The sequence below is a fragment of the Rhineura floridana genome, chromosome 2 (genome assembly GCF_030035675.1).
Source record: "Rhineura floridana isolate rRhiFlo1 chromosome 2, rRhiFlo1.hap2, whole genome shotgun sequence".
NCBI lineage: Eukaryota > Metazoa > Chordata > Lepidosauria > Squamata > Rhineuridae > Rhineura > Rhineura floridana.
Window position 1 is genome coordinate 81,974,085 of NC_084481.1, and position 25,448 is coordinate 81,999,532.

The 25,448-nt window shown below is 43.3% G+C and overlaps 1 protein-coding gene across 14 annotated transcripts in view; it reads left to right on the plus strand.

Moving 5' to 3' along the window:
• SEMA5B (semaphorin 5B) overlaps positions 1–25,448 on the plus strand; it is a 585,589-nt gene that overhangs the window by 430,936 nt on the left and 129,205 nt on the right. For all 14 annotated transcript variants that reach the window (XM_061609103.1, XM_061609095.1, XM_061609094.1 and 11 more), the window contains 3 exons: positions 11,302–11,400; positions 14,498–14,711; positions 23,372–23,657. In XM_061609103.1, the coding sequence (XP_061465087.1) occupies positions 11,302–11,400; positions 14,498–14,711; positions 23,372–23,657 (599 nt within the window). The remainder of the gene's footprint in view (positions 1–11,301; positions 11,401–14,497; positions 14,712–23,371; positions 23,658–25,448) is intronic.

Sequence of the window (25,448 nt, forward strand, 5' to 3'; positions counted from 1 at the left end):
AAATGATGGGAATCTGATGGGGGGGGGCGGTGGGAGAGGAGCTGGTGGAAAGCTCCGTGGCATCCTCTTGCTGCTCAGGAGCTGCCAGTCTGGCTGAGCACCAGCTCCATCGGGAACTGGGCACAGCAGCTGGATGGGAAGAGCCAGTGCCCACAAACAGGGAGTAAGCAGTCCCCATAGACCACCATTGTAGTTTTTTTTACTGTGCTGGCCTATTAGCCAGCGGAATTATCATGGGGATCGGGACTTGTGGGAGTGCTCTGAGAGGGACTTGGAAATTGCCTAAGTCCCCCCCCGTGGCTCCTCCCCTGGAATGCCCCATTTTGGGGGCTTCTGCCAACTCTCTGTCCACTAGGCTGGCTGTCCCTGGTGGACCCCCTGGTGGTGCCATGGCAGGGGCTCCTGCTGGCAGAGCCCGGAGCCTGCCAGCTCAACCAGGGGTCTTCTGCATCCAACTCCCCCCAGCCCAGCAGAAATATGAGTTGGATAGTACTCTGAATCACAGATGGTTAAGCAATCTCTTCTCCAAGGTTCTACTTGGGTTTTCCAATATGTTCTAGCTCAGAGGCTGCACCATGACATAGGTTTTATTTCAGCTCTGACTTTGCATCTGGAGCTATCCACAGTTATTAGATCCTAATTAAAAATTGTAGAGGGAATTCACCTAAGTAGATCAAGGGTTCCTGAATGGTATTCTGCAAACCACCAGTGGTCCATGAGCTTCATTCAGGTGGTTTGTGACATGTCTGTGGATTTGTGGTTGAAGATAGCAGACAGCACATCCATCACATTCATACTGATTTTAATTGCATTTTATTGCTTCTTTTATTGTATTGAATTAAATACAATTAAAAAATACAATTAAATATAATATAGCATCTAGCACAGTGCACCACAGTTGCTACAACAGGCAGAGTGGTCCATCAGGACCATCGGCAATTTCCAAGTGGTCCATGGAAACTACAGTTTGGGAACTACTGGACTAGATGATTCTGCAAGTAGGAAGGGGAAACTTGTATTTTATTAGTTTACTTTTGTATTGCTTTTTGAATTAATTTTCCAATACAACTTGCATTAAAAGAAACATTACAACAATAGAATGCAATATTAAAATTAGATAATGGATATAGCACTGATAATAGCTCGATTGGAAAGGTGCTTATTTTGTGTATCTCTTGATTGGGCCATAATGGAAGTAAAGATCTATACTGCATCCAGAGGTCCCTCCATATTCTGTCAGATGCTAGGAATCGCAAGTGGGGAAGGCACTGTTACACTCAGGTCCTGCTTTTGGGCTTCCCATATGCATCTGGTTGGCCCGCTGTGAGAACAGGATGCTGGGCTAGATGAGCATTTGGCATAATTCAGCAGGGCTGTTCTTATATTATTAAGTTCTCAGTGTATATGCCCCTTCAGACGGACAAAGTAACTATATCGGTTTCTAAAATGTGTGATTGTATAATAATTTTCCTTGAACAACCTATTTTAAGAACCTTCAGAAAGTGAACATTTAAATCTGATGTCCTCACCTGTTTCTGAAACATGTCCTTGTGATTTAAACCACATTGAAGACTTTGCACGTTATTATATATTGCTTTTTGTGTAATGCATTGAGAGAACAATGCCTGAGACAAATTTTAGGGAGAAATGTGGAGAGATATCTATGAGACTGTAATTTATCTACCGGGTGGGCAAGCTAAATATACCACGGTGAGGACGGCACATTTTCCTAACTGCACTAATTGATGATAGGGGAAAAGTCTTGAGTGAATGCTTTCTGGTTTCATCTGGGTCTGAGTTTATTTTTCTATTTATATTGTTTTCATATGGATATGTACTTCCCTTAGTTAAGCTCATATTTTGTGATGATCTGATGATTAGATACAATTAAAACAGATTCAGGTTCTTTTATTTGTATCTATCATTTTACTTATCCACTTGCCTGTCCTGTGGATCCCTCATGTTCTTATTCTAGGCTCCTTTGATGGGATTTTTGATCTTAGATACAAATCTGCCTCTGAGTTGATTTCCTGCACTGACTTGAAGTGGAACTGCATCCTTCAACATGGAACATGGGAAGCTGTCATATACTGAGTAAGACCATTGGCCAATCAGTATTGTCTGCACTGACTGGCAGCAGCTCTCCCCGGTTTCAAGAAGGGAACTCTCCCAGCTCTACTGGAGATGACGGGAAATGAACTGGAACCTTCTGCATGCAGAGCAGATGCTTTACCACTGAGCTACAGCCCTTCACCATATCCTTTAGGCTCTCTGGTGCAGCACTCCACCCAGCCATGTCCTAATCGTGATCCAGGCCGGCCCTTTCACCCTCTGTGTCCCAGTGCTGACATTAGCATTACCCTAGTCAGTCCCTTTCCCATTGATCTGGCTAGTCCAATCTTAGGTATGAAAGTGAGCTTTGTAAGCCAGCATAACATATACTGTTATAAGTTTTGTTTAGTTATGCTTGGAGATTTCATTTATTTTCTTGACTTGGGAAGGTTCCTTCAGACAGAGCTTGAAAAAACTTGCCCTAGACAGAAAGGACAATGCCATACCGTTTCCAAATGGTTGAGTGTCGTTCCTTTGCTCTTTCCCTGTGGAATGCAGTACAAGTCCTTTCTGTTTTCTGTAAAAATGGTTTGTAAGCCTTGGCAATAAATGTCTCACAGACATTAAAAACAAACAAGAGACAGAAAATCATTAGTAAATCCTGTTTGGTATCTTCTGCACGCCAAGAGAAGACAGCTTGGCTGGGATGCTGGGCAGAACTGATTAATGAAATTGTTTGTCTAAATAAATAAATATAAATATTTGAGAGCTTGTTAATAACAATGTTTTGCAGCCTGCAAGGTGTTCAAAGAAAATTAGGACAGACGGCAGCAACACATTAAAATTGTCTCCCTACAGTCCTGAATGAAATTTCTTTGAAAAGGCAGACTGGAACATAGTCTGTTTGTTTGTTTGTTTTCTCCCAGCCGTCAGAGACTTCCAAATAAATCCCATAAGTAATGTTGCTTTCTTATGATGCTATTGGAAAGCCATGGACTGTAGCTGACCTGAAACAAAATGTTTGTCACAGAAAGCCCATTGAAAGTAATTACGTGACATGCTAGGAAAGGATTGCTTTTATATGATTCATGCCCCTCTCCACCTCCAATTGGCTTTTATGCTGTGGCAGAGGACAGTTGTGTGGGCGACCTTTCTCTCTCCCACTCTGTGCTTCCTGCTAGGTTTTCTGTATCTTTGCTCCTGTATAAATGATTAACACAAAAACTGCTAGTGCTGCGTTGCCTATCACAGAGCTGCTCACGTTAAGGGTCATCATAAGAACATAAGAACATAAGAAGAGCCTGCTGGATCAGGCCAGTGGCCCATCTAGTCCAGCATCCTGTTTTCACAGTGGCCAACCAGGTGCCTGGGGGAAGCCCGCAAGCAGGACCCGAGTGCAAGAACACTCTCCCCTCCTGAGGCTTCCGGCAACTGGTTTTCAGAAGCATGCTGCCTCTGACTAAGGTGGCACAGCACAGCCATCATGGCTAGTAGCCATTGATAGCCCTGTCCTCCATGAATTTGTCTAATCTTCTTTTAAAGCCATCCAAGCTGGTGGCCATTACTGCATCTTGTGGGAGCAAATTCCATAGTTTAACTATGCGCTGAGTAAAGAAGTACTTCCTTTTCTCTGTCCTGAATCTTCCAACATTCAGCTTCTTTGAATGTCCACGAGTTCTAGTATTATGAGAGAGGGAGAAGAACTTTTCTCTATCCACTTTCTCAATGCCATGCATAATTTTATACACTTCTATCATGTCTCCTCTGACCCGCCTTTTCTCTAAACTAAAAAGCCCCAAATGCTGCAACCTTTCCTCGTAAGGGAGTCGCTCCATCCCCTTGATCATTCTGGTTGCCCTCTTCTGAACCTTTTCCAACTCTATAATATCCTTTTTGAGATGAGGTGACCAGAACTGTACACAGTATTCCAAATGCGGCCGCACCATAGATTTATACAACGGCATTATGATATCGGCTGTTTTATTTTCAATACCTTTCCTAATTATCGCTAGCATGGAATTTGCCTTTTTCACAGCTGCCGCACACTGGGTTGACATTTTCATTGTGCTGTCCACTACAACCTCGAGGTCTCTCTCCTGGTCGGTCACCGCCAGTTCAGACCCCATGAGCGTATATGTGAAATTCAGATTTTTTGCTCCAATATGCATAATTTTACACTAGTTTATATTGAATTGCATTTGCCATTTTTCCGCCCATTCACTCAGTTTGGAGAGGTCTTTTTGGAGCTCTTCGCAATCCCTTTTTGTTTTAACAACCCTGAACAATTTAGTGTCGTCAGCAAACTTGGCCACTTTACTGCTCACTCCTAATTCTAGGTCATTAATGAACAAGTTGAAAAGTACAGGTCCCAATACCGATCCTTGAGGGACTCCACTTTCTACAGCCCTCCATTGGGAGAACTGTCCGTTTATTCCTACTCTCTGCTTTCTGCTTCTTAACCAATTCCTTACCCACAAGAGGACCTCTCCTCTTATTCCATGACTGCTAAGCTTCCTCAGAAGCCTTTGGTGAGGTACCTTGTCAAACGCTTTTTGAAAGTCTAAGTACACTATGTCCACTGGATCACCTCTATCTATATGCTTGTTGACACTCTCAAAGAATTCTAATAGGTTACTGAGACAGGACTTTCCCTTGCAGAAGCCATGCTGGCTCTGCTTCAGCAAGGCTTGTTCTTCTATGTGCTTAGTTAATCTAGCTTTAATAATACTTTCTACCAGTTTTCCAGGGACAGAAGTTAAGCTAACTGGCCTGTAATTTCCGGGATCCCCTCTGGATCCCTTTCTGAAGATTGGCGTTACATTTGCCACTTTCCAGTCCTCAGGCACGGAGGAGGACCCGAGGGACAAGTTACATATTTTAGTTAGCAGATCAGCAATTTCACCTTTGAGTTCTTTGAGAACTCTCGGGTGGATGCCATCCGGGCCCGGTGATTTGTCAGTTTTTATATTGTCCATTAAGCTTAGAACTTCCTCTCTCGTTACCACTATTTGTCTCAGTTCCTCAGAATCCCTTCCTGCAAATGTTAGTTCAGGTTCAGGGATCTGCCCTCTATCTTCCACTGTGAAGACAGATGCAAAGAATTTATTTAGCTTCTCTGCAATCTCCTTATCGTTCTTTAGTACACCTTTGACTCCCTTATCATCCAAGGGTCCAATTGTCTCCCTAGATGGTCTCCCGCTTTGAATGTATTTATAGAATTTTTTGTTGTTGGTTTTTATGTTCTTAGCAATGTGCTCCTCAAATTCTTTTTTAGCATCCCTTATTGTCTTCTTGCATTTCTTTTGCCAGAGTTTGTGTTCTTTTTTATTTTCTTCATTCGGACAAGACTTCCATTTTCTGAAGGAAGACTTTTTGCCTCTAAGAGCTTCCTTGACTTTGCTGGTTAGCCATGCTGGCATCTTCTTGGCCCTGGCGGTACCTTTTCTGATCTGCGGTATGCACTCCAGTTGAGCTTCTAATATAGTGTTTTTAAACAACTTCCAAGCATTTTCGAGTGATATGACCCTCTGGACTTTGTTTTTCAGCTTTCTTTTTACCAATCCCCTCATTTTTGTGAAGTTTCCTCTTTTGAAGTCAAATGTGACCGTGTTGGATTTTCTTGGCAATTGGCCAGTTACATGTATGTTTAATTTAATAGCACTGTGGTCACTGCTCCCAATCGGTTCAACAACACTTACATCTCGCACCAGGTCCCGGTCCCCACTGAGGATTAAGTCCAGGGTTGCCGTCCCTCTGGTCGGTTCCATGACCAACTGGTCTAGGGAATAGTCATTTAGAATATCTAGAAACTTTGCTTCTTTGTCATGACTGGAACACATATGCAGCCAGTCTATGTCCGGGTAGTTGAAGTCACCCATTACTACCACATTTCCTAGTTTGGATGCTTCCTCAATTTCATATCTCATCTCAAGGTCTCCCTAAGCATTTTGATCAGGGGGACGATAGATCGTTCCCAGTATTAAGTCCCTCCTGGGGCACGGTATCACCACCCACAACGATTCTGTGGAGGAGTCTGCCTCTTTTGGGGTTTCGAGCTTGCTGGATTCAATGCCTTCTTTCACGTATAGAGCGACTCCGCCACCAATACGTCCTTCCCTGTCCTTCCGATATAGTTTATATCCAGGGATAACCGTATCCCACTGGTTTTCTCCATTCCACCAGGTCTCCGTTATGCTCACTATATCAATGCTCTTCTCTAAGACCAAGCACTCCAGTTCTCCCATCTTGGTTCGCAGGCTCCTAGCATTAGCGTACAGACACTTGTAAGCAGTGTCTCTCTTCAAGTGTCTTTGGCACTTGTGGTTAGGCCTGTGGTAATTTTGCTCTTCTGAATTGATATCCTGTGCCCCTGCTCTCACAATGCCTACTTCTAGGCCTACCCCTTTTAAAATTTCATCATTTCTTTGGTTTTTATCCCAGGGGGGAGGTTTATTCCGAACCGGACCTTTCTCAGCTCCTGTCGGGTTTCCCCCCTCAGTCAGTTTAAAAGCTGCTCTGCTACCTTTTTAATTTTAAGTGCCAGCAGTCTGGTTCCATTCTGGTTCAAGTGGAGCCCGTCCCTTTTGTACAGGCCCGGCTTGTCCCAAAATGTTCCCCAGTGCCTAACAAATCCGAACCCTTCCACCCGACACCATCGTCTCATCCACGCATTGAGACTGCGAAGCTGGGCCTGTCTGGCTGGTCCTGCGCGTGGAACCGGTAGCATTTCAGAGAAAGCCACCTTGGAGGTCCTGGCTTTCAGCATCCTACCTAGCAACCTAAATTTTGCTTCCAGGACCTCACGGCTGCATTTCCCCATGTCATTGGTGCCAACGTGCACCACGACCACTGACTCCTTCCCAGCACTGTCTACCAAACTATCTAAACGACGGGCGATATCCGCAACCTTCGCACCAGGCAGGCAAAACACCTTGCGGTCTACACGCCCATCACACACCCCACTGTCTATGTTCCTAATGATCGAATCACCCACTACAAGGATCCCTCCACCTCCTGGAGATATATCCTCGGCACAAGAGGATAGCTGCTCATCCCCCAAGGAATGGGTCCCTTCTAAGGGATTGTTTCCCTCTTCCTCAGCTGGATGCTCTCCTTCCCCGAGACCATCGTTGTCCATGATAGCAGGAGAGCTATCATTGTTAAGATCATTTGTTCTTATTTCCCTAGGATATATTTTGCAATGTGCTATTGAAAGCCTTTTTCAAAAATGTTTTTGTAACGATGAAGAAAGTATCTAGTATCTAGTATCTAGTACGTAAAGGGAGCTTCAGAACTGGAAGTGTATAGCCTAGAGATGGGGCTCTCCAGATGCTGTTGGTCTCCAACTCCCATCCACCCCAGCTAGCATGTTCAGTGGTCAAGGATGATGGGAGCTGAGGTAGATGGATTGCTGGTGTGACTCAGTCTGCTTTGGCATACCTTCCTGCGTTCCTGTGAGAAAAGTTTCCTTTTTTCTCCCTTTAATCACAGTTATTGGTGGAAATACATACCTGTAGGCCAAAGAGGAGGAAGAATTTTGCAAATTTTAATTAAATATACATTGGATTTATATAGTTTACTAAATGTCCCATGGCACTCCATCACGTTCAGGGAGGTTCATTTAAATGTAGACATTCTGAACTGCAGAAATCAGATTTAAGGATCTGAAATCCTTGAGGCTACAGTTTGACCCGTAAGCTAAGTCTTTGAACAGATCCCTTGCCTCTCTTTATTCCTTTTGTTTTGGGTGTATCATGAATTACTTTCATGGAATGGACCAGGCAAAGTAGTTATAAATCCTTTATCTGCATGTGTAATGCAACCCAAGATGCTTCTTATGAGCCTTTTGCCTGAAGGAGACCCGCAAGAACTAAGAATATTTGACAAGACCTGATTTATAAGTGATAGTGGGTGTGTAGCTTATCTGTGCTGCTGTCTTATATGCAAGCAAAAGTGCATTTAAATCAGGTGTCAGACACTTATTTAACTGGATTGCATGAGTATGCATGAGACCGCGAATGCAGTGTGCACTCAGGCTATGGGTTCCTGCCATGCTAATATTGCATACATACAGGCAGATTGCTTGATTTCAATGCGATCTGTGTTACTTAGCATGGCTAAATTTATTTTCTACACCAAACATTGCTATAAAATCAGGCCCAAGTTAATACAGAATAAGCTGCTAGACTGAGGCGGTAACACCAGCAAGTTGTAACACCAGGAGGTGGAGAACTCTCTTTTTATTATTGTTCCCCCTGTATAAAAAGCTCTCTGTAGGTAGTATACAAGCACATCTTTGAGAGTGCCATGCCAAACCTTTCTTGGCTCTGAAGAGTTTGCTCTCTTTAAATGTAGTTGGAGGAGAGCCAGAATGGTGAGATCACTGAATTCAGCTTAGAGTACATAGGCCTTTGTTTCTTAAGGTTCCATCTGATAGGCCTATATAAAATAACCCACCATTTATCTGTTTCTGAAATATTATGTGCTGAATTGCCACAACTGAAGCCTTGCTTCCAGGCCGAGAGTTATTTCAGATCTGATCCCTGTGTATCTGATCAAGACATAATGGATTTGAAAAGTACGCCTTGTGAAGCATCTCCAAGGAACGTTGTGGGCTTGACATGGTCATTGTGAATGCTGCCTAGGCCAGCTCTGGTAATTCAGATCCTGCTATCTGCTCAAGAGTGTCTCTTAGCATCCTTGATAAAATAGTTCCCCATACACCAAACACATATGATACTTTGTAGGCAACACTGGTCGCATTTGTTATAGAGAGCCTTTCAATGAGTTGATTTCCACATCACAAATGAAATAGTGCTATTTTTCTTTCCCACCAAGGTGATTTGAAGTGATCTAACATTGTTGAAATGTACAAACAAAATCTCCCAAGAGCTGGTCAGCTTCGTGCAGGTTTCTGAGATGGAAAGCTGGAAATAATGTTTTTGCTCAAAAGAAGGAGCTGGTCCTCAGCTACAGGCTCTGCTTAGTGGCCAGTTTATAATCTCCACAGAATAAAAAGGAATGGCACCTGTAAGGACTAAGGCAGGGATGGGGAGGCCAAATGCAGCCCTCCAGAATCTCTGCTTGGCCTTTGGGACTCTATTCAGGCCACACCCCTCACTGGCCCTGCTCTGCAGCCTCCTCAAGTGCTTATGCTGGCTGGAATGCCTCCTTGAACTGTGATAATGTCTCTTGCTTGCCTGAATAGAGGATGAATTCTATATGTTTGTGGGTGGTGCAAAAATGTTTGCATGGATGCAATGTAGCCTAAGAATGCAAGAATCACATCCATTGCTCCTCCCATCAACTGGCATGCAGCCCCTGGAAGATTGCCCGTGAGGGAATGAAGCTCACGGGTTGAAAAATACATCCCAGGCCTGGAGGTAGATATATGTGTGTGCGTGTTTTGAGCAAATGTTTTTTCCAAGTTATGTTTGAAATTCATTCATTTTCAGAATACAGTAGGACCCCGCTTCTTGCTGCCCCGCTTTGCGGCATTCCATTAATACAGCGCCAGCAGGGCAATCAGCTGGGGGGGGGGGCTGGAGCTCTTCTGGTGCAATCAGACTCCCGCTCGAGCTGATCGTGCCTGAGGAGGGGAAGATCTGATCTTCTCCTCCTCTGGTGCGATCAGCGGGTTAGGTTCCAGACTCCCGCGCTACAGCTGATCCGCTTTTCGACAGTTTTTGCTTTCTGGCGGGGGTCTGGAACCTAACCTGCCGTATGAGTGGGGCCCTACTGTAGCCACATAAATTGAAATACACAGTCAATAGCTGTTATAAGCTGCAGTATCTCAGATTTTTTTAAAAAAACCAGAACTGTAAACGATTACTGACATTTTTCTGTAAGAAAAGAGGAAGAGGATTGGTTTTAGCAGGCCATCTATCTTTGCCTCAGATTGGGGATAGTAATATCCATATCAAAGTTGCTGTATGCTTCTGTGTTATCATTTATGGGCTGGATGGGAAGCAGTGCTTCTCTCTTGCCTCTTATGAAGGCAGGGGGCTCACTACTCATAAAGTAGCAAGTGTTGTCTTACTGCGTGGCAGACCAGGCATCACCAAAGTTTTGCACCAGTGGCTTGAAAATAGCTGATACATCAGGTTTCAATTTCTATATGGTGAAACTGACAATCAAACAAAGGCATTGATCATCCTGAATGAAATATAATGATTTTTTTCCAGGAGTCATATGGTGTCTCACTACAGTTTGCCAATAATCTAATTACACTTTATAGAATATATTACACATGGATTGTTAGTTTTAGGAAAGTGTGTTTTCTGGGATTGCTTAGTATTGACTTATAACAAACTCTTCAACAAAGACGTCTTGTATGATTTTAACCTTATCTTCAAATTGACAGCAACCTAATTCTTTCCAATTTTAATGCTTTAAAAAAGGATTAGACAAATTAATGGAGAATCATGCTATTGATGGCTACTAGCCATGATGGCTGTGTTAAACCACCACTGTGAATATGCCCTTGAAAATCAGGTGTTGGGGATGACAAGTGGGGAGAGTGTTATTCTGCTCTGGTGCTACTTGCAGGCTTCCCATAGGCATCTGGCTGGCTACTGTGAAAGCAAGATGGTGGACTGGATGGCCTTTGGCCTGATCCAGCAGGGCTCTTTTTTTAACCCCACTACTCATTGTACTTTATTTTCAGTTGGTGGATTATTTTAGTCTTGTTATGTAAACTTTTAATTCTGAAGATAATAGCTGTCAATAATTGTAAGTTCACACTTGCTCTGTGTGCCTTGCAATTTTGGGGTTCCAAGACTTTCAGAAGACCTGTGCTTTCTTTGAATGCAGATGCTCAAAATGCTGCAAATATTTGATGTCTCCCTCTTGATGGTTACTGCCAGCATAAAGCTCCATTGAGGGAAGCTAGATGCATGCCAGTTGACATATCAATCTTGCATGCAGTGTAACATGATCATATCAATGTTTGGTACCCATAATGACAGATTTATGAACTTAGGGCCTTGGTGGTTAAATTTCTATAATTCAGGTGCCAGGGCTTGTCTTTCTGGAAATTATACTTAGTGGGGCTTGATTGTGTCTACTCAGTGTGAGACACTTGGCATTTGCTTGAAGACACACTAGTCTTTATTACTAATTCACATTTTCCAGAGCTTAAAGCATGACATCAAAACCAGGGTCTGGAACTAAGCTCCAGGGAGTGCTCTCTCATATTAAGCCCTAGTTGGTCTTCCTTCTTGAAAATGTATTTTCTGTCCTCTGTTTCAGGAGGAATGCCAGAACTATGTCCGTGTTCTGATTGTTTATGGCAAGAAAGTTTTCACTTGTGGTACCAATGCCTTTTCTCCAGTGTGTTCCAGCAGACAGGTACGTTGTGCCTCTCTTTCTTCAGGGTGAAGAAAGAACTACAGGTAAATGTGATGGGAAATATAAAGGGCTCATTTTCATGTTGATCAGACTAGAGATGGTCAAGTGAAGTATCTGATAGTTTGTATCATGCACAAGAGGCTGATTTCAGCAGGCTTGGGGAAACTCCCAAGGTTTGTAGAAATACACACAATCTTTAGGGAGGAAACTAAGGGGGGAACCCTCAAAACAGTTCAGTGAAGACTGAGGGTACCCAGTCAGGACTGAGTGCTGACTAACTGTTGGCTGGGGAGGAGAATAGAAAACCAGGCAAAAGGAGGAATAGAATGTGGTATTGTGGAAGAGTGTGTGGCTGACAGGAGCATTCCACACGGCAACAGTTTGTTGCAGGTTCCACTTATTCTAATAGAACTCTAACATATGTGTAGCTGTATGAGACAAAAAGAGAAGTAACAAGATTGTCAGGGATATGATGGTAACTTGAGGTTACCGCTGGATCCTTTGACTAAGAGGTAAAGTTTCTAAAGGGATGAAAATATTTGATTTATGTTGGTGCAGATGAATATACTATTGAACCTGGAGTTGTGGATTCTTACTAGAAGTGGCTCATGGGGATCTCATAAAGAGGTCACATCCATCTCTCTGCCTGAGCTCTTTAGCCAAAGAGCATGTTGTTTGTTGCTAAACTACAAGTCTCTTTTAGTGTCCACAGGAGCAATAAGTTCATGGTAGGAATCGAGGTGAAGCAGGAACACCTCTTTGTTCTGAGGTGACATGTCAGCTTTGCACCTATTGGATAGCAATACAGAATTGGGTTTGGGAATCCAGGTTTAAAAAGTATTGATACCAAAGTTAATAAGATAAATTAATAAAAATGTCCAACTTTAATCTTGAACAAATACTATTTATAGATATAAAACAATACAGAGAAAATAGCAACAAATAACATCAAATGTCTAAAAGGTATATATCATAATGTCAACTAATATAGCCAACAATGTTGTGACAAGCCAAATATGGCATACAAATACTTAGATAATAAACCAAAAGCGTTTCTACCCTAAATGGATCTTCTTCATTGGTCAATATACATATATGTATATTTGCTGTTGTAACACAGCATAATATAATGTCTTATCTATTCCTAAGAATATATTTGTATCCTTTGATTTATCTGGATTTATAATGTAGTTTGTCCAATCATTCCAACTTGTAGGGCCTTTTCCAAATTCCCTCACAGGTCAGCCAGCAAACAGTGTAGGCTGGGTTTATATTTCCTTGTTCTTTTGTCTTAGCTTTGCACCCATAAACATATAGACAAGAAGTGATAGCCTTCAGGACTGTGGTTGCCCAATTCCAGCCAATATTCACCAGTAGCAAATAGCAAAATGTACAAATGCAATGATACATGGAATTGAGTTATTAAGAATGCAGGTTCGTAGTTTGGGGGTTCTGCTGGGCTTTGACTCTGGATGCCCAGATGTAGATTGTGGTCTTTGCGCAGCTTAGGCTGGTGCACCAGCTATTATTTATTATAATATAAATAATATAATATAAATTATTAGTCGCCCATCTGGCCGGCAGTCCAGCCATTCTGGGCGACGTACAAAATTAAAACATATAGTTACATTAAAAAATTAAAATCTCAACCAATAATAATAAAGCCTAACCCACCCGAAAAGCCTGTTTGAAGAGCCAGGTCTTCAAGGCCCGGTGAAAGCTCATCATAGAGATAATCTGGGAGGGAATTCCACAGAGTGGGGGCCACAATTGAAAAAGCCCTCTCCCTAGTCCTCACCAGTCTAGCTGTTTTAACTGGTGGGATGGAGAGAAGGTCTTTCGAGGCTGATCTAGTTGAGCTGCATCGCTGATGATGCTGGAAGCGCTCCTTCAGATAGACTGGGCCGAAACCGTGCAGGGTTTTAAAGGTCAAAACCAACACCTTGAATTGGGCTCGGAAAACAACCGGTAACCAGTGCAACTCCTTCAGCACTGGAGTGATGTGTTCTCGCCGGCGGCTGCCTTTGTTCAGGCGAGCTGCCACATTCTGTACCAGTTGCAGTTTCCAGACCATTTTCAAGGGTAATCCCACGTAGAGCGCATTACAGTAGTCTAGGCGAGAGGAGACCAGGGCATGTACCACCAATGGGAGCAGATGGTTGGGAAGGTAGGGGCACAGCCTCCGTATCAGATGGAGTTGATACAGCGCCGCCCGGCTCACAGCCGAGACCTGAGCCTCCATGGACAGCTGGGAGTCAAAAATGACCCCCAGGCTGCAGACCTGGTCTTTCAGAGGCAATTGCACCCCATTGAGTACCAGATCAACATCCCCCAGCCTTCTCTTGTCTCCCATGAACAGTACCTCGGTTTTGTCAGGGTTCAGTTTCAGCTTATTCCTTCCCATTCAGCCTATGTTCATTCTTGGAAGCTGCAGATCTGGCCATATTGGCACAAGCCTTAGTTAAATCATGTCAGGATTTATTTAATGAACTCCATGTAGGGCTGCTTATGAAAAGTGCCCAGAAGCTCCATTTGATCCATAATAACAGTAGCCACATTTTGGGCCACCTTGCTCCCTCTTTAATGGTCTTTCATGAGATGTCTAACCTCTGAAGGGAAGTATGAAGGGCTTGAAATGGGTGGACTATAGTCACCATCACTCAGAGGAGCACGACTAGCATGCAGAGTACAAGGACGGATGTTTTGAAGGTGATGATATCATGGAGGTGAGATGCTTCTAAGGGACAGTAGATCAAAGTACAAACTTCCACTTGGAACTAGAGCCAGCTATACAGTAGATGTGTACTCTGGCACTAAGGAATTCCATTGCTTTCCAGTCTCCCTAAAGCTTATATTCAGGGCGGTGTAGGTTTTCTGGAAACAATACATACTATTCCACAGGAATAGTGTTTCCCTCTGTGCAGAGAGCTCTTCTTACCATGGACCTTGCTTCAGTGCACTTAGCATTATCCAAGTTTGTTAATTTAATCTATAGGGATCTGTGTGGTTACAAGAAGACAAATGTGTTGCTTGGTCAACTGTGTTATCTGTCAGACTATTCTCATAACCCTTTCTCTTCCGCCCTTTTTGAATATAGGTAGGAAATCTTAGCAAAATAACTGAGAAAATAAATGGGGTAGCTCGCTGCCCCTATGACCCTCGGCACAACTCGACAGCTGTGATCACATCACAGGGAGAGCTATACGCTGCAACTGTCATTGATTTCTCTGGACGGGATCCTGCTATTTACCGCAGCCTTGGAAATGTCCCACCTCTTAGAACAGCACAATACAACTCCAAGTGGCTTAATGGTAAGAACACTCTGTCAAATAAAGAGCATTAAGACTAGCTGGGCAGTCTTGGGAAACAGCATCTCTTTTCTCATAATGAAGTCCAGATAGCGTATGGGAAAATGGTTTTGTTGCAACAGTCAGTGGGATATAAAGGAGATGTAAGCAATACAGGAGGGAATTTTGTCCAGTTCCATATGAATGGGATTGCTGGTTGAATTTGGCCCATGTGTCAGTTTTGTCAAGCGAAAAACAAAAAGGAAAAGACAGTGACCTGTTCTTTTTCAGTCTCCTTCCAGGTATTTTATTGGTGGTCATTCACTTTCATTTAATCTGTACTATTATTCCCTTGTTCTCTTGAGGAGTGAATTCTTATTCTATTAGAAGCTTGATGGCACATTAGGCCTTTATTCCTCCCACCATAGTGCCACAGTGTCCCAGCAGTTCTTTCTCCCAGCCCTCTCACCCCAGCCTTTTTTAACAGAGAGCCAGATTGCCACAGGTGCCAGCATGCAGGGGACAAAAGGAAGTCATTTAGTTATTGCCTCTTTTGTTCTGTTGGGTTGCTGCAGTACTGTTGTGCAGGAAGCTAGAGATACCAAGATTCTCCTAGACATGGAACTCTTACAGAAATGGAAGGAAGCCTCCTTCCTGGGACAAGTTGGCACTCCTATTTTACAATAATGTTTTCCCTTCAGATTGGGATCTGTAGACCAGAGCAATTAGCCTGTAAAGAAGCGGTGCTTTTGAAATTCAGAAGCTGCATCCAAGCACAGCAGAACACCCGGAATATAACTGTCATTTACTTACAATTCTTAATTATCCACATTCACTGGATATCCACAATATATTTGCCTACTAAATCTTTCAGAGATAAGGCAGACTAAAGATTCAAAAATAAATAAATTAATGCCACCATTACCCCATATGAACTTACTAATTTGTAACCAGCCAGTTTTTTTCCTCTGGCTCTTCCATAGTCCCTTCCGATGAATGAGGTTGTAGTGTGTTTCTGTTTGTTTTGGTGAATACTGGATTTTGAATCTGGATGCTTAGCTGTTGAGAACTTTGACAAAAGCTCACTTCACAACTCTGACTAAAATAGAAAGTGGATGCATAGTTTCCACTGCTGTGGCATATATTACATACACAGACTAACCATGAAGTGCATATTCAGAATTGTCTGAATACTGAGTGGGAAATGAAGAATTCTTATATGTGGAAAGCTGGGGTTGGGTGAAGAGAAGAAGTTTCGCTGTAAGCTTTAGTTGTAAAGTATACAAATATATACTTTATAAATAAGCCTTTATTTATTTATTCCCTGGTTATTTCCCACTCCTTCTCAGGTGACCTGAGTAAAAAAAAGCAACATCAAACTAGCAGAATTGAATAGCCAATTAAAAGGTTTTAATAACAAATTCAATATTAATGTTGAAATGATTTTGTTCCTGCTCAGCCTATGCCATTGAAAGTCAGCCCAAACAAGGGGTGTGTGTCTTATAGTGCTTCTGAGTTTCAAACTTACACAAACCTTTTGGAGAAGGGAGTTCCATAGGTGTGGTACAGTCTGTGTGAGTGCCATCACAGTGGCTGGGTGGGGGGATAACGGGATATTTTGGCACTTTAGGTGGTCCTGTCTGGAAGTGGGGGGACTTTACTTGAGTCCCGGCGGGAGGGAGGCATGTGCTTGGCAGAGAAGGTTCTTGTGGGGAGGGCGGAAGGCCACGTTATCGAGAGGCTAGGCGGCAGATGCTGGAGGGGTACGAGGTGCAGGCCATGCCAGCTTAGGGGAACAAGGGATAGATGCATAATATCCATCCCCTGTTCCGGGCCTGCGCACCACCAGAAGACAACTGGGAGATGTACGACTCCACCCAATCTTCGACTGCTGTTGTGTAACGCCAGGTCTGTGGTGCAAAAAACATCGCTCATCCATGACATGATCATGGATGAGCATGCAGACCTGGTGTGCATTACGGAGACCTGGCTGGATGAAGCGGCAGCGCCTGTGCTTGAGGCCATGTGTCCAGCGGGTTTCCGATATGCACAGCAGCTAAGGATTGGTAGGCGGGGAGGGGGAGTGGCAGTCATTTATCAGGAGTCCTTGAGTTTTGCCAGACTCCCTCTCCACGAGACCAAGTTTGTTGACTGCATGTACTGGAGGTTGGGCCCTAAGGGCAGTTTAGGGATTCTTCTTGTGTACCGCCCACCCCACTACACAAATGATCCCTGACCGAGGTGCTCGAGGTAGTCTCGAGCGTGCGGGCTCTCTCCCCTGACCTCTTAGTCTTGGGGGATTTTAACCTGCATGCCGAGGCTGCTCTCATAGGAGCTCCTCGGGATTTCATGGAAACCATGACTTCCTGGGAACTGCACCTTTGTAATTTTGGACCCACCCATGTAGCCAGTCATGCTCTCGACCTTGTGTTTGTCTCGGGAGGGGAAGGAAGTGCTCTGAAAATGGGGGCTGTTTCTTTGAACCCCGTGTCATGGTCAGATCACTATCTGGTGAACATGGACTTCTCACTGCCACATACCCTCCGCAGGGGTAAGGGACCCATTAAGATGGTCCGCCCCAGACACCTGATGGAGCCAGAAGGATTCCTGAATGCGCTGGGAGATGTGGAGCCGTCAGAAAGTCGCCCAGTCGAAACCCTGGTGACGGAGTGGAATAGGGAGATCACCAGGGCAATAGACTGGGTGGCTCCAAAACGTCCTCTCCCACTGAATAGAACTCAGATTGCACCCTGGTATACACCACGCTTACGGGGCCTGAGGCAGGAGGTGAGACGACTAGAGCGCCGGTGGCGGAAATCTTGTTCTGACGGCGATCGGACACTTGTTAGAGCAGCAATAGCTGCCTATCAAGTGGCAATGAAGGCAACAAAGAGAGAATTCTTTGCTGCCTCCATTGCGTCTGCAGAGTGTTGTCCCAGGAGGTTGTTCCAAGTGGTCCGAAGCCCGGTCGGTCCGGTTGCACAGGAACCCTTGGAACATTCTAAAGCCTCCTGTGACAAATTTGCCAAGCACTTTGCTGATAAAATCGAGCGCCTGAAGAGCACAATTCCGTACGCCGTGGACACAGGTAGTGGGCCAGAGCTGGCCAATTGCATTCCGGTCCGGTGGGATCGGTTTCAGCCCCTTCCCTCTGAGGAAGTGGACAAGGTGCTCTCTAATGTGAGGCCAACCACGTGCTTGCTTGACCCTTGCCCTACATGGCTCATTGTGAGCTGTAAAGAGAAATTGAGCGAAGGGATCAAGGCAGTGGTGAATGCTTCCTTGGAAGAGGGTGCAATGCCATTAGCCCTCAAGGAGGCAATAATAAAGCCCATTCTGAAAAAGTCCTCCTTGGATCCCCAAGAGTTGAACAACTTTCGCCCAATTTCCAATTTACCATTCTTGGGCAAGGTGATCAAGCAAGTGGTGGCTACTCAGTTACAGACACACTTGGATGAAGCGGATTATTTGGATCCATTCCAGTCGGGCTTCAGGACTGGACATGGAACTGAAACAGCCTTGGTCGCTCTGGTGGATGATTTGAGGAGGGCATTGGACAGAGGTGAACATACATTCCTCGTCCTCCTGGACCTCTCAGCGGCTTTTGATACCGTTGACCACGGTATCCTCCTGGATCGCCTGAGGGGAATGGGAATAGGAGGCACTGTTTTACAGTGGTTCCATTCCTATCTCTCTGATAGGCACCAGCGGGTGGCATTGGGAGATGAGGCTTCAGACCCTTGGCCTCTCAATTGTGGTGTGCCACAGGGTTCTATCCTCTCTCCCATGCTATTCAACATCTATATAAAGCCGCTGGGGGACATCATCAGGAGATTTGGGCTGCAATGCCACCAATATGCGGATGACACTCAGCTCTATCTCTCATTTAAGTCCTCACCAGAGATGGCTGTGGATACCATTTCCAAGTGCCTGGAGGCCGTAAGTGAATGGATGGAACTGGCTGAAGCTGAACCCTGACAAGACCAAGGTACTGCTTGTGGGAGATAGGAGGAAGTTGGGTGATTTTGACCTGGTGTTGAATGGGGTAAGATTGCCCCTGAAGGACCAGGTTCGCAGCCTCGGTGTTGTTCTTGATTCCCAGCTGTCCATGGAGGCTCAGGTCGTGGCGGTGAGCCGGGCAGCTTGGTATCAATTACATTTGTTACAAAGGCTGCAGCCCTACCTCCCTGTCCATCTGCTCCCACGGGTGGTACATGCCCTGGTCTCCTCTCGCTTAGACTATTGTAATGCGCTCTACGTGGGCCTACCCTTGAAGACGGTCCGGAAATTACAGCTGGTATAGAACGCGGCGGCACGTCTGATCAAGAACAGCCGCCACCGAGACCATATCACTCCAGTACTTAAAGATCTGCACTGGCTACCAGTTGTTTACCGGGCCCAATTCAAGGTGTTGGTTTTAACCTTTAAAGCCCTACACGGTTTTGGTCCAGTTTATCTAAAGGAACGCCTTCAGCATCACCAGATAGGCCGCAAGACGAGATCAGCCTCCCAAGACCTTCTCTTGGTCCCACCAGTCAAAACAGCTAAGCTGGTGCGGACCAGAGAGAGGGCATTTTCAGTTGTGGCCCCCGCCCTCTGGAACTCTCTGCCTTATGATCTCCGCCATGCCCCCTCCCTGACAGGCTTCCGCCGAGAACTGAAAACATGGTTTTTTAGGCAGGCATTCGAGACCTCTGTCTAATTTAGTTTAAATTTGTGTATGATGGGGGTAGGTTTGGATTGAGTATACATATTGTTGTTTTGTATTATATGTTATATTTTACTCTATGTTATATTTTAGTCTATGTACGCTGCCTAGAGTGGCTGTTAATTCGGCCAGATAGGCGGCCTAGAAATAAAATGTTATTATTTTTATTATTATTAATGTGCCCTTCTTATTAAAGCTTGGTACCTTAGTTTGGCCTTAAAGATCATGATGGATTGTAAGGGAGAAGGCAGTTTTAATGGCTAATTCATAAATACATGATTGCCACTTGATGTCTCATTGCTGGGTGAATGGCAGCCAAATGTGTGAATTGCCTCCAGTTAATGGTTTTGTGCTTGTATGGTGATTTAGACACTTTGTCTTTGATAATGATGCTCGCTGATTCATAGGTGGGTGGTCCTGTCCACTTGTCAAAATGGCCTGCATTGGAGGGGAGGGGGAGAGAGGAGATAGCCACCAAGTAGGATGATACTTCCCTCCCATCAGTTGATGTGTATGGGCTTCAGTCCTGCTTCCCACTGGTTTTGGGTGCATGAGGGTTTTTCATGTAAACCAAGCAGAATCCAACCTGTCAAAATTGGCCTGGGGGGGGGATATCCACCAAGCAGAATTGAACTCCCTGTGTATCAGCTAATGCATGGGGGGTGTCACTCTTGCTTTCTGCAGGGAAAACAGCGGCATCTCTACCTGCTCCACACCTGACATCGTGTATGATGTAGAGCCACTCAGAATATGAGAATGGACATCTGAAAGCTGCAAGTTAGCATACAGCTTTTGAAGCACATGTTCCAGAGTAGTCCCATTTTAAATTCAGCAAAATTTATCTGGAAGTCATTACTTCAGAATTCCATCCTCTCCCCTTAATGATTATTAACAATGCTCATGGGAGGAGAGAGAAACGGAGAGGAAGCATATCCTTTGGTTTCCTTTTTTACCCAGCCAACAGAATTTTCTCAGGAGGTGTATTACTTTCTGCTGCTTGGGATATTCAGTAGTAAAAGCATGTGCTATAAACCCTAACCTGGAGCCAGTTTTGGGGGTGGGAAGACTGTACCGTCAATAGTCTTACTGTGCCCCTCTTTAACTCTTTGGGATGTTTGTATGTGGGACATTCCACTTTAAAATACAGAAAATGATATTACCTACAGCAAATGGTTCATTCTCAAATGAAAGCAATAGGGTCAAAGGCAAATGCCAAATGTCAATGGATTATGGTAGCCAGCTGAATACAGCAAGATAGTAAACAAGCACTGCTGCAGAGAGGCCTTTTAAAAGTGCACTTTGCTGCAAAGCCATCAATATATTTCACATTGAGGGGTGGGTGAAGATGTACTTCACACCTGTGTTAGGTCAAGGAATCTTACAAAATGCTTTTGAAGGTTTGTTTTGTTCTTGTTTTGATTAGCAGTGCTGTTTTAGCTCAACGGCTGGTCAATTAATCAGTTAGTTGACTGGGAAAAAACAGTACTGACTGAGATACTCAATGTGATGTTCCTTCTTCCAAGGCTGACTTTGCAGGCAGCTTTCTCTGCTGGAAACACTTCTTAAATCCTGGTGGATGCTACTGCCCACATAGTAATATCTCTCTTCATACCTCCAGGGGTTTCTGTTCATCATAACTCAGTACAACCCCAGCAATCAAGCAGATAACTCTACCTGCAGTTTTCCCTTTCTGTGTAGGCCTTGCCTGTTTACCTGCCCTAAAGCAATTGCCTGCATGGTCTGTAAGTTGAGTCTCAGGTAGATATTGCCATGCAAACACAGAGTGCATAGATGCACAGCACACATCCAAGCAGCAGAGTGGGATGAAAGTGGAAGGAATAGGCAGTGAAGGAGATGATCGAAGTTAAGCAGTAGCCGTGTGAATTAATTTTGAAAAGGTTTCTTTTGAATTGTTAGTTTCTACAGTAATCACTGCTGTGTTGCAGATTAAATATTTAAGCCTCAAGTTCAGTTCTTCCACTAAGAGGAAGAAGCTGGAGCCACAGTTTGCCCTCTCCCAGGGATAGCTCACAGGAGCACAGAGTTAACATTGATTAACTTCAGGTTCCCAGTTTGCCAGAAACCAGTGCTTGACTGGATAAACCTGGTGCCCCAACCTGGTGCCCATGGGCATCACAGCACCTACAGATTACCTCTTTGGTGTGCACCAAGGCTTCCTCTCCATGTTTTTTAAAATTTTGTTTTAAAAAATGAGGGGTTTTTGGCCTATTAGGATGAGTGGATTGATTTTTGGGGGTGGAGTGTCTCCTTTTTTGTGTGACTGTGTTAATTGTTTGGGGTATGTGCAAGTGGTTTTTTCCCCCCATTTTTGAAAAGGGGAGTTCTGAGCATTGCCAGTATTTCTTCTGGTAAAAAGGTTACTTTGCGGTGCCCACAACAGTTTCTTAGATTTACCAATGGGCTCCTGGGCCCAGAAAGGCTAGGGACCCCTGGGATAAGCCCAGCTGTAGGTGTGGGGGAAAGTCTATGAATTGCTGCAACTTCAGAGCCAGTGAGTTGCACCAAATCAATGGTCCCAGCATCTTGTATCTGACAAAGACACATATTAGATGTAACAGAGGAACTCGACAGATCCCTGGGAAAAGGACAGAGTATGTGCTCCCTTAATTTAATCACAATATCAGTTAGCCTCAGTCCTTGAGACACTTGACCATTTTAGCGAATTGTAGTTCATAGGCTGTATTCAACGTAGAACTAAGTTTATGTCACCGCAAGGTTTTCTACTTGCGCAATGGAGCTTTTTCCCCATGGGCCCTTTAAATCTATTATAAGGTTTCCCCCAACACTCTGGAGCAGATTTGGGGAGGGTGCAGGTCACACATGGGAGGAGGAGGGTGGAGAAATCCCATTACATTAGCACTAATCCTCATGCTGACCACCCAGTGCTCCCATTCCCATACTTCCTTCTTTTGTTTTGTTTTTGAAAATATTTATAGAATTGACCATCACAGCTGAAAGTAGTCAAGCCTAATCTATACAAAAGGCAGATGAGCTGGTAAAATTGTTCCTGAACTATAACTCCCTACCAATAAACATCAAGGATTTTAAGTAGGCAATCCAATTCAAAACATTTTGATCAATTAATCATATTAATTTTAGTTGATTATTTGATTGGCTGACTGATTAAATTTACATATGGGTAAAAACAATGTTTCTGAAGTAATAGTTTGTGTTTAGATGATGTGCATCTGTGTTGTAGCACAGTGGGATTCCATGCATGTATCATTTCAACATGTAGATGTCCCCCCCATACACACACATGTTGAAGGGTATTTTGGGCCTGTGTATGCTAGCTCTGCATTGCAGCTGCACACAGTAGAAATGTGTTTTTGCCACCCACATGTTCAGCCACATTTTTGCATGTTCAACTGTGTGCATGCTCATGTCCAATCAGGGTCTCTCCTTGCATTGGGGAGTTCCACTTGTGTGCATTACATATGTGAAGCTTCTCTCCATGGCAGGATGATAAATGACAGGGAAGTGTTTCTACATGGGCATAGCTTCAGCAGAGGGCATGGCTATGGTGCACAGCTGTAGCTGGGGGCAGGACTAGTTTATGGACTCCACAACCCGCATCATGCATTTTTTCAACGTGTGTGTGTGGGTCATGTGAACCTCTGTAACATGATGATTTGGAACTGAATGTGTGAACTGACTCCATGAAAATACTTTCAAAACAATAGTGAGGTGACATGGAAGTTCTGTCTTTTGGTGTTGTGACCTGTGATGGATCATTTATTAATATAAGTCATCCCTTGATGTGCTATGCATCAAATTATGAATGTGTTTGTAAGAACAAGCCTATTGTGTTTTGTTTCTTTGATGTTGTGAAAGAGGCCTGTTTTTCCTTTTTCTCATCTCCGAATCATTCATGAACTTCTATCCCCACATGCTGTGTAAATCCCATCCTTTCTATGTAAATCTCACTGTGTTTTATGGCTTTCTTTTTCTCCAGAGCCCAACTTCATTGCTGCCTATGACATTGGCTTGTTCACTTACTTCTTTTTCCGTGAGAATGCGGTAGAACATGACTGCGGAAAAACGGTCTATTCTCGTGTGGCAAGGGTTTGCAAAAATGACATTGGGGGGAGATTTTTATTGGAGGACACATGGACAACATTTATGAAGGCTCGGCTGAATTGCTCCCGCTCTGGTGAAATTCCTTTCTACTACAACGAACTGCAAAGCACTTTTTATCTTCCTGAACAAGATTTGATCTATGGAGTTTTCACTACCAATGTGTGAGTTGGTTGTGTCTCTTGCTACCTGTTTACTTCCTTTTAATACTTACCTCCTTTTTCTAGTAATGGTATTCAAGCAAATTCCTTTAATTGTTCAACATAGAGGCTGCATTTGGACATCACAATAATCAATCACACAGTTTATTGTGATAGGAAAAAATCTGTGTGAACCCTGTGTTGTCTGTGCTTCTCCTTCTCTGCCACAATCATGATGAGAAGACTGGAAGTTTTTGCTTCTATTTTCTATTAACTCCAATTCAGCATTGCATCTGAAACAGAACTGACATTACATCTATGGGGAATGTTAACTAATTTTTGTTTTAAATAAGCCAGCTTCATAACCCATGGTTTGAAATTATTCAAAGGGACGGGGAATATGTAAGTCAGAGGGTCGCTGTGGCTTAGTTTATTGTGACATCCAAATGCAGCCAGAAGAAAGATGTAAAATTTCCAGAAATTTTGAAGCCATGGGAGAAAAACATTCCTCCCCAGTTTTTTTCCTGAACCCCCCAAATTCATAAAAAATGCAATAGTTATCTTTTTAACACCCTTTACAGATCAGAAGTCACTTTGTTACTTTAGAAACATAAATATATTATGTATAACTTCGGTTGCCATAAAATTATTGTTTGTTGTATTAAAAGTAGAGTTTATTCGCACAATAATTACAGATTGAATTTACTTTTAATTTAATTTTTTAAAAATGTTACAAATGGAGCTACAAGCTGCTGAACTGCAAGGAACCTAGCATCCCTTTGGTTTTGCCAGTTTATGAGGACCAGGCAAAAAGTAATAAAAACCATATATAAGATGACATATTTAACCAGTCTAGAAAAAGACATAATTCAGTACACCTATACACTTGTGTCTAAGGGTTAACTATTACTTTCTAAATTAGATGCATACCTATCATTGCTAACAGCTGGGTGTCTATGGCTGCAAACCTATCCACATTTCACCTTGAAGTGAGTCTCAGAGAACACAGTGGGACTTAGGTCTGAATAAACACACATGGGGTTGTGCTGTTAGAGTAGAAAAAGTCAGCAGAACAAACGAAGCAGCTCCAACTTTGGATCAGAAAACGAATGGAGCCAAACTTCAAAAGATGCTGAAGGAAATTAAATGTTTATCTGCCTGTTTCAAGTGGAACATGTTCTTTTTCAATGACGATAGTTACTTCAATGGCAATAGTTACTTCTCTCTGATGAAGACATTTATAGCGATGTGCTCAAGTTTTGCAAAATTTGAATTTGACACCACATTTCCTATTTATTTGTGCTTTTTTTGTCCTCATGGATCATGTTTTCTTCTAGCGGTTTTCCACAGCGAAGCAGATTTTTTTTAAAAAAATTACTGCAAAAATATCAATATTAATATCAATATTTTCCTCAGAATATCAATACTGATACTGATATTTCCCTTAAAATATCAATATTAATATCAATATTTTGAGGAAAATACATATTTAAACTTCTATGGAAAATGATATTTTTAAAAATATAAATATTAATATTGATATTTTTGCAGAAAAAAACCCAAATCACTATTTATCACAAATAGTGAACATTCATCCCTGACGAAGCAGTTCTGGAAGGAAGTTTGATGGAGCAAAAATTGAACCGGCACTGAAATGTGGATCCCATCCCTAGACATTTATATGCAAGACATGTTAGACATAAAAATAAACAATTTATTGCATTTACAGATAAACAGTATAATTTACTTAAGCATCTCTTGAGGTTTGCTTCCTTGTTTTGTTTATTTATTTATTGGTCTATTATGTCCCAGTCC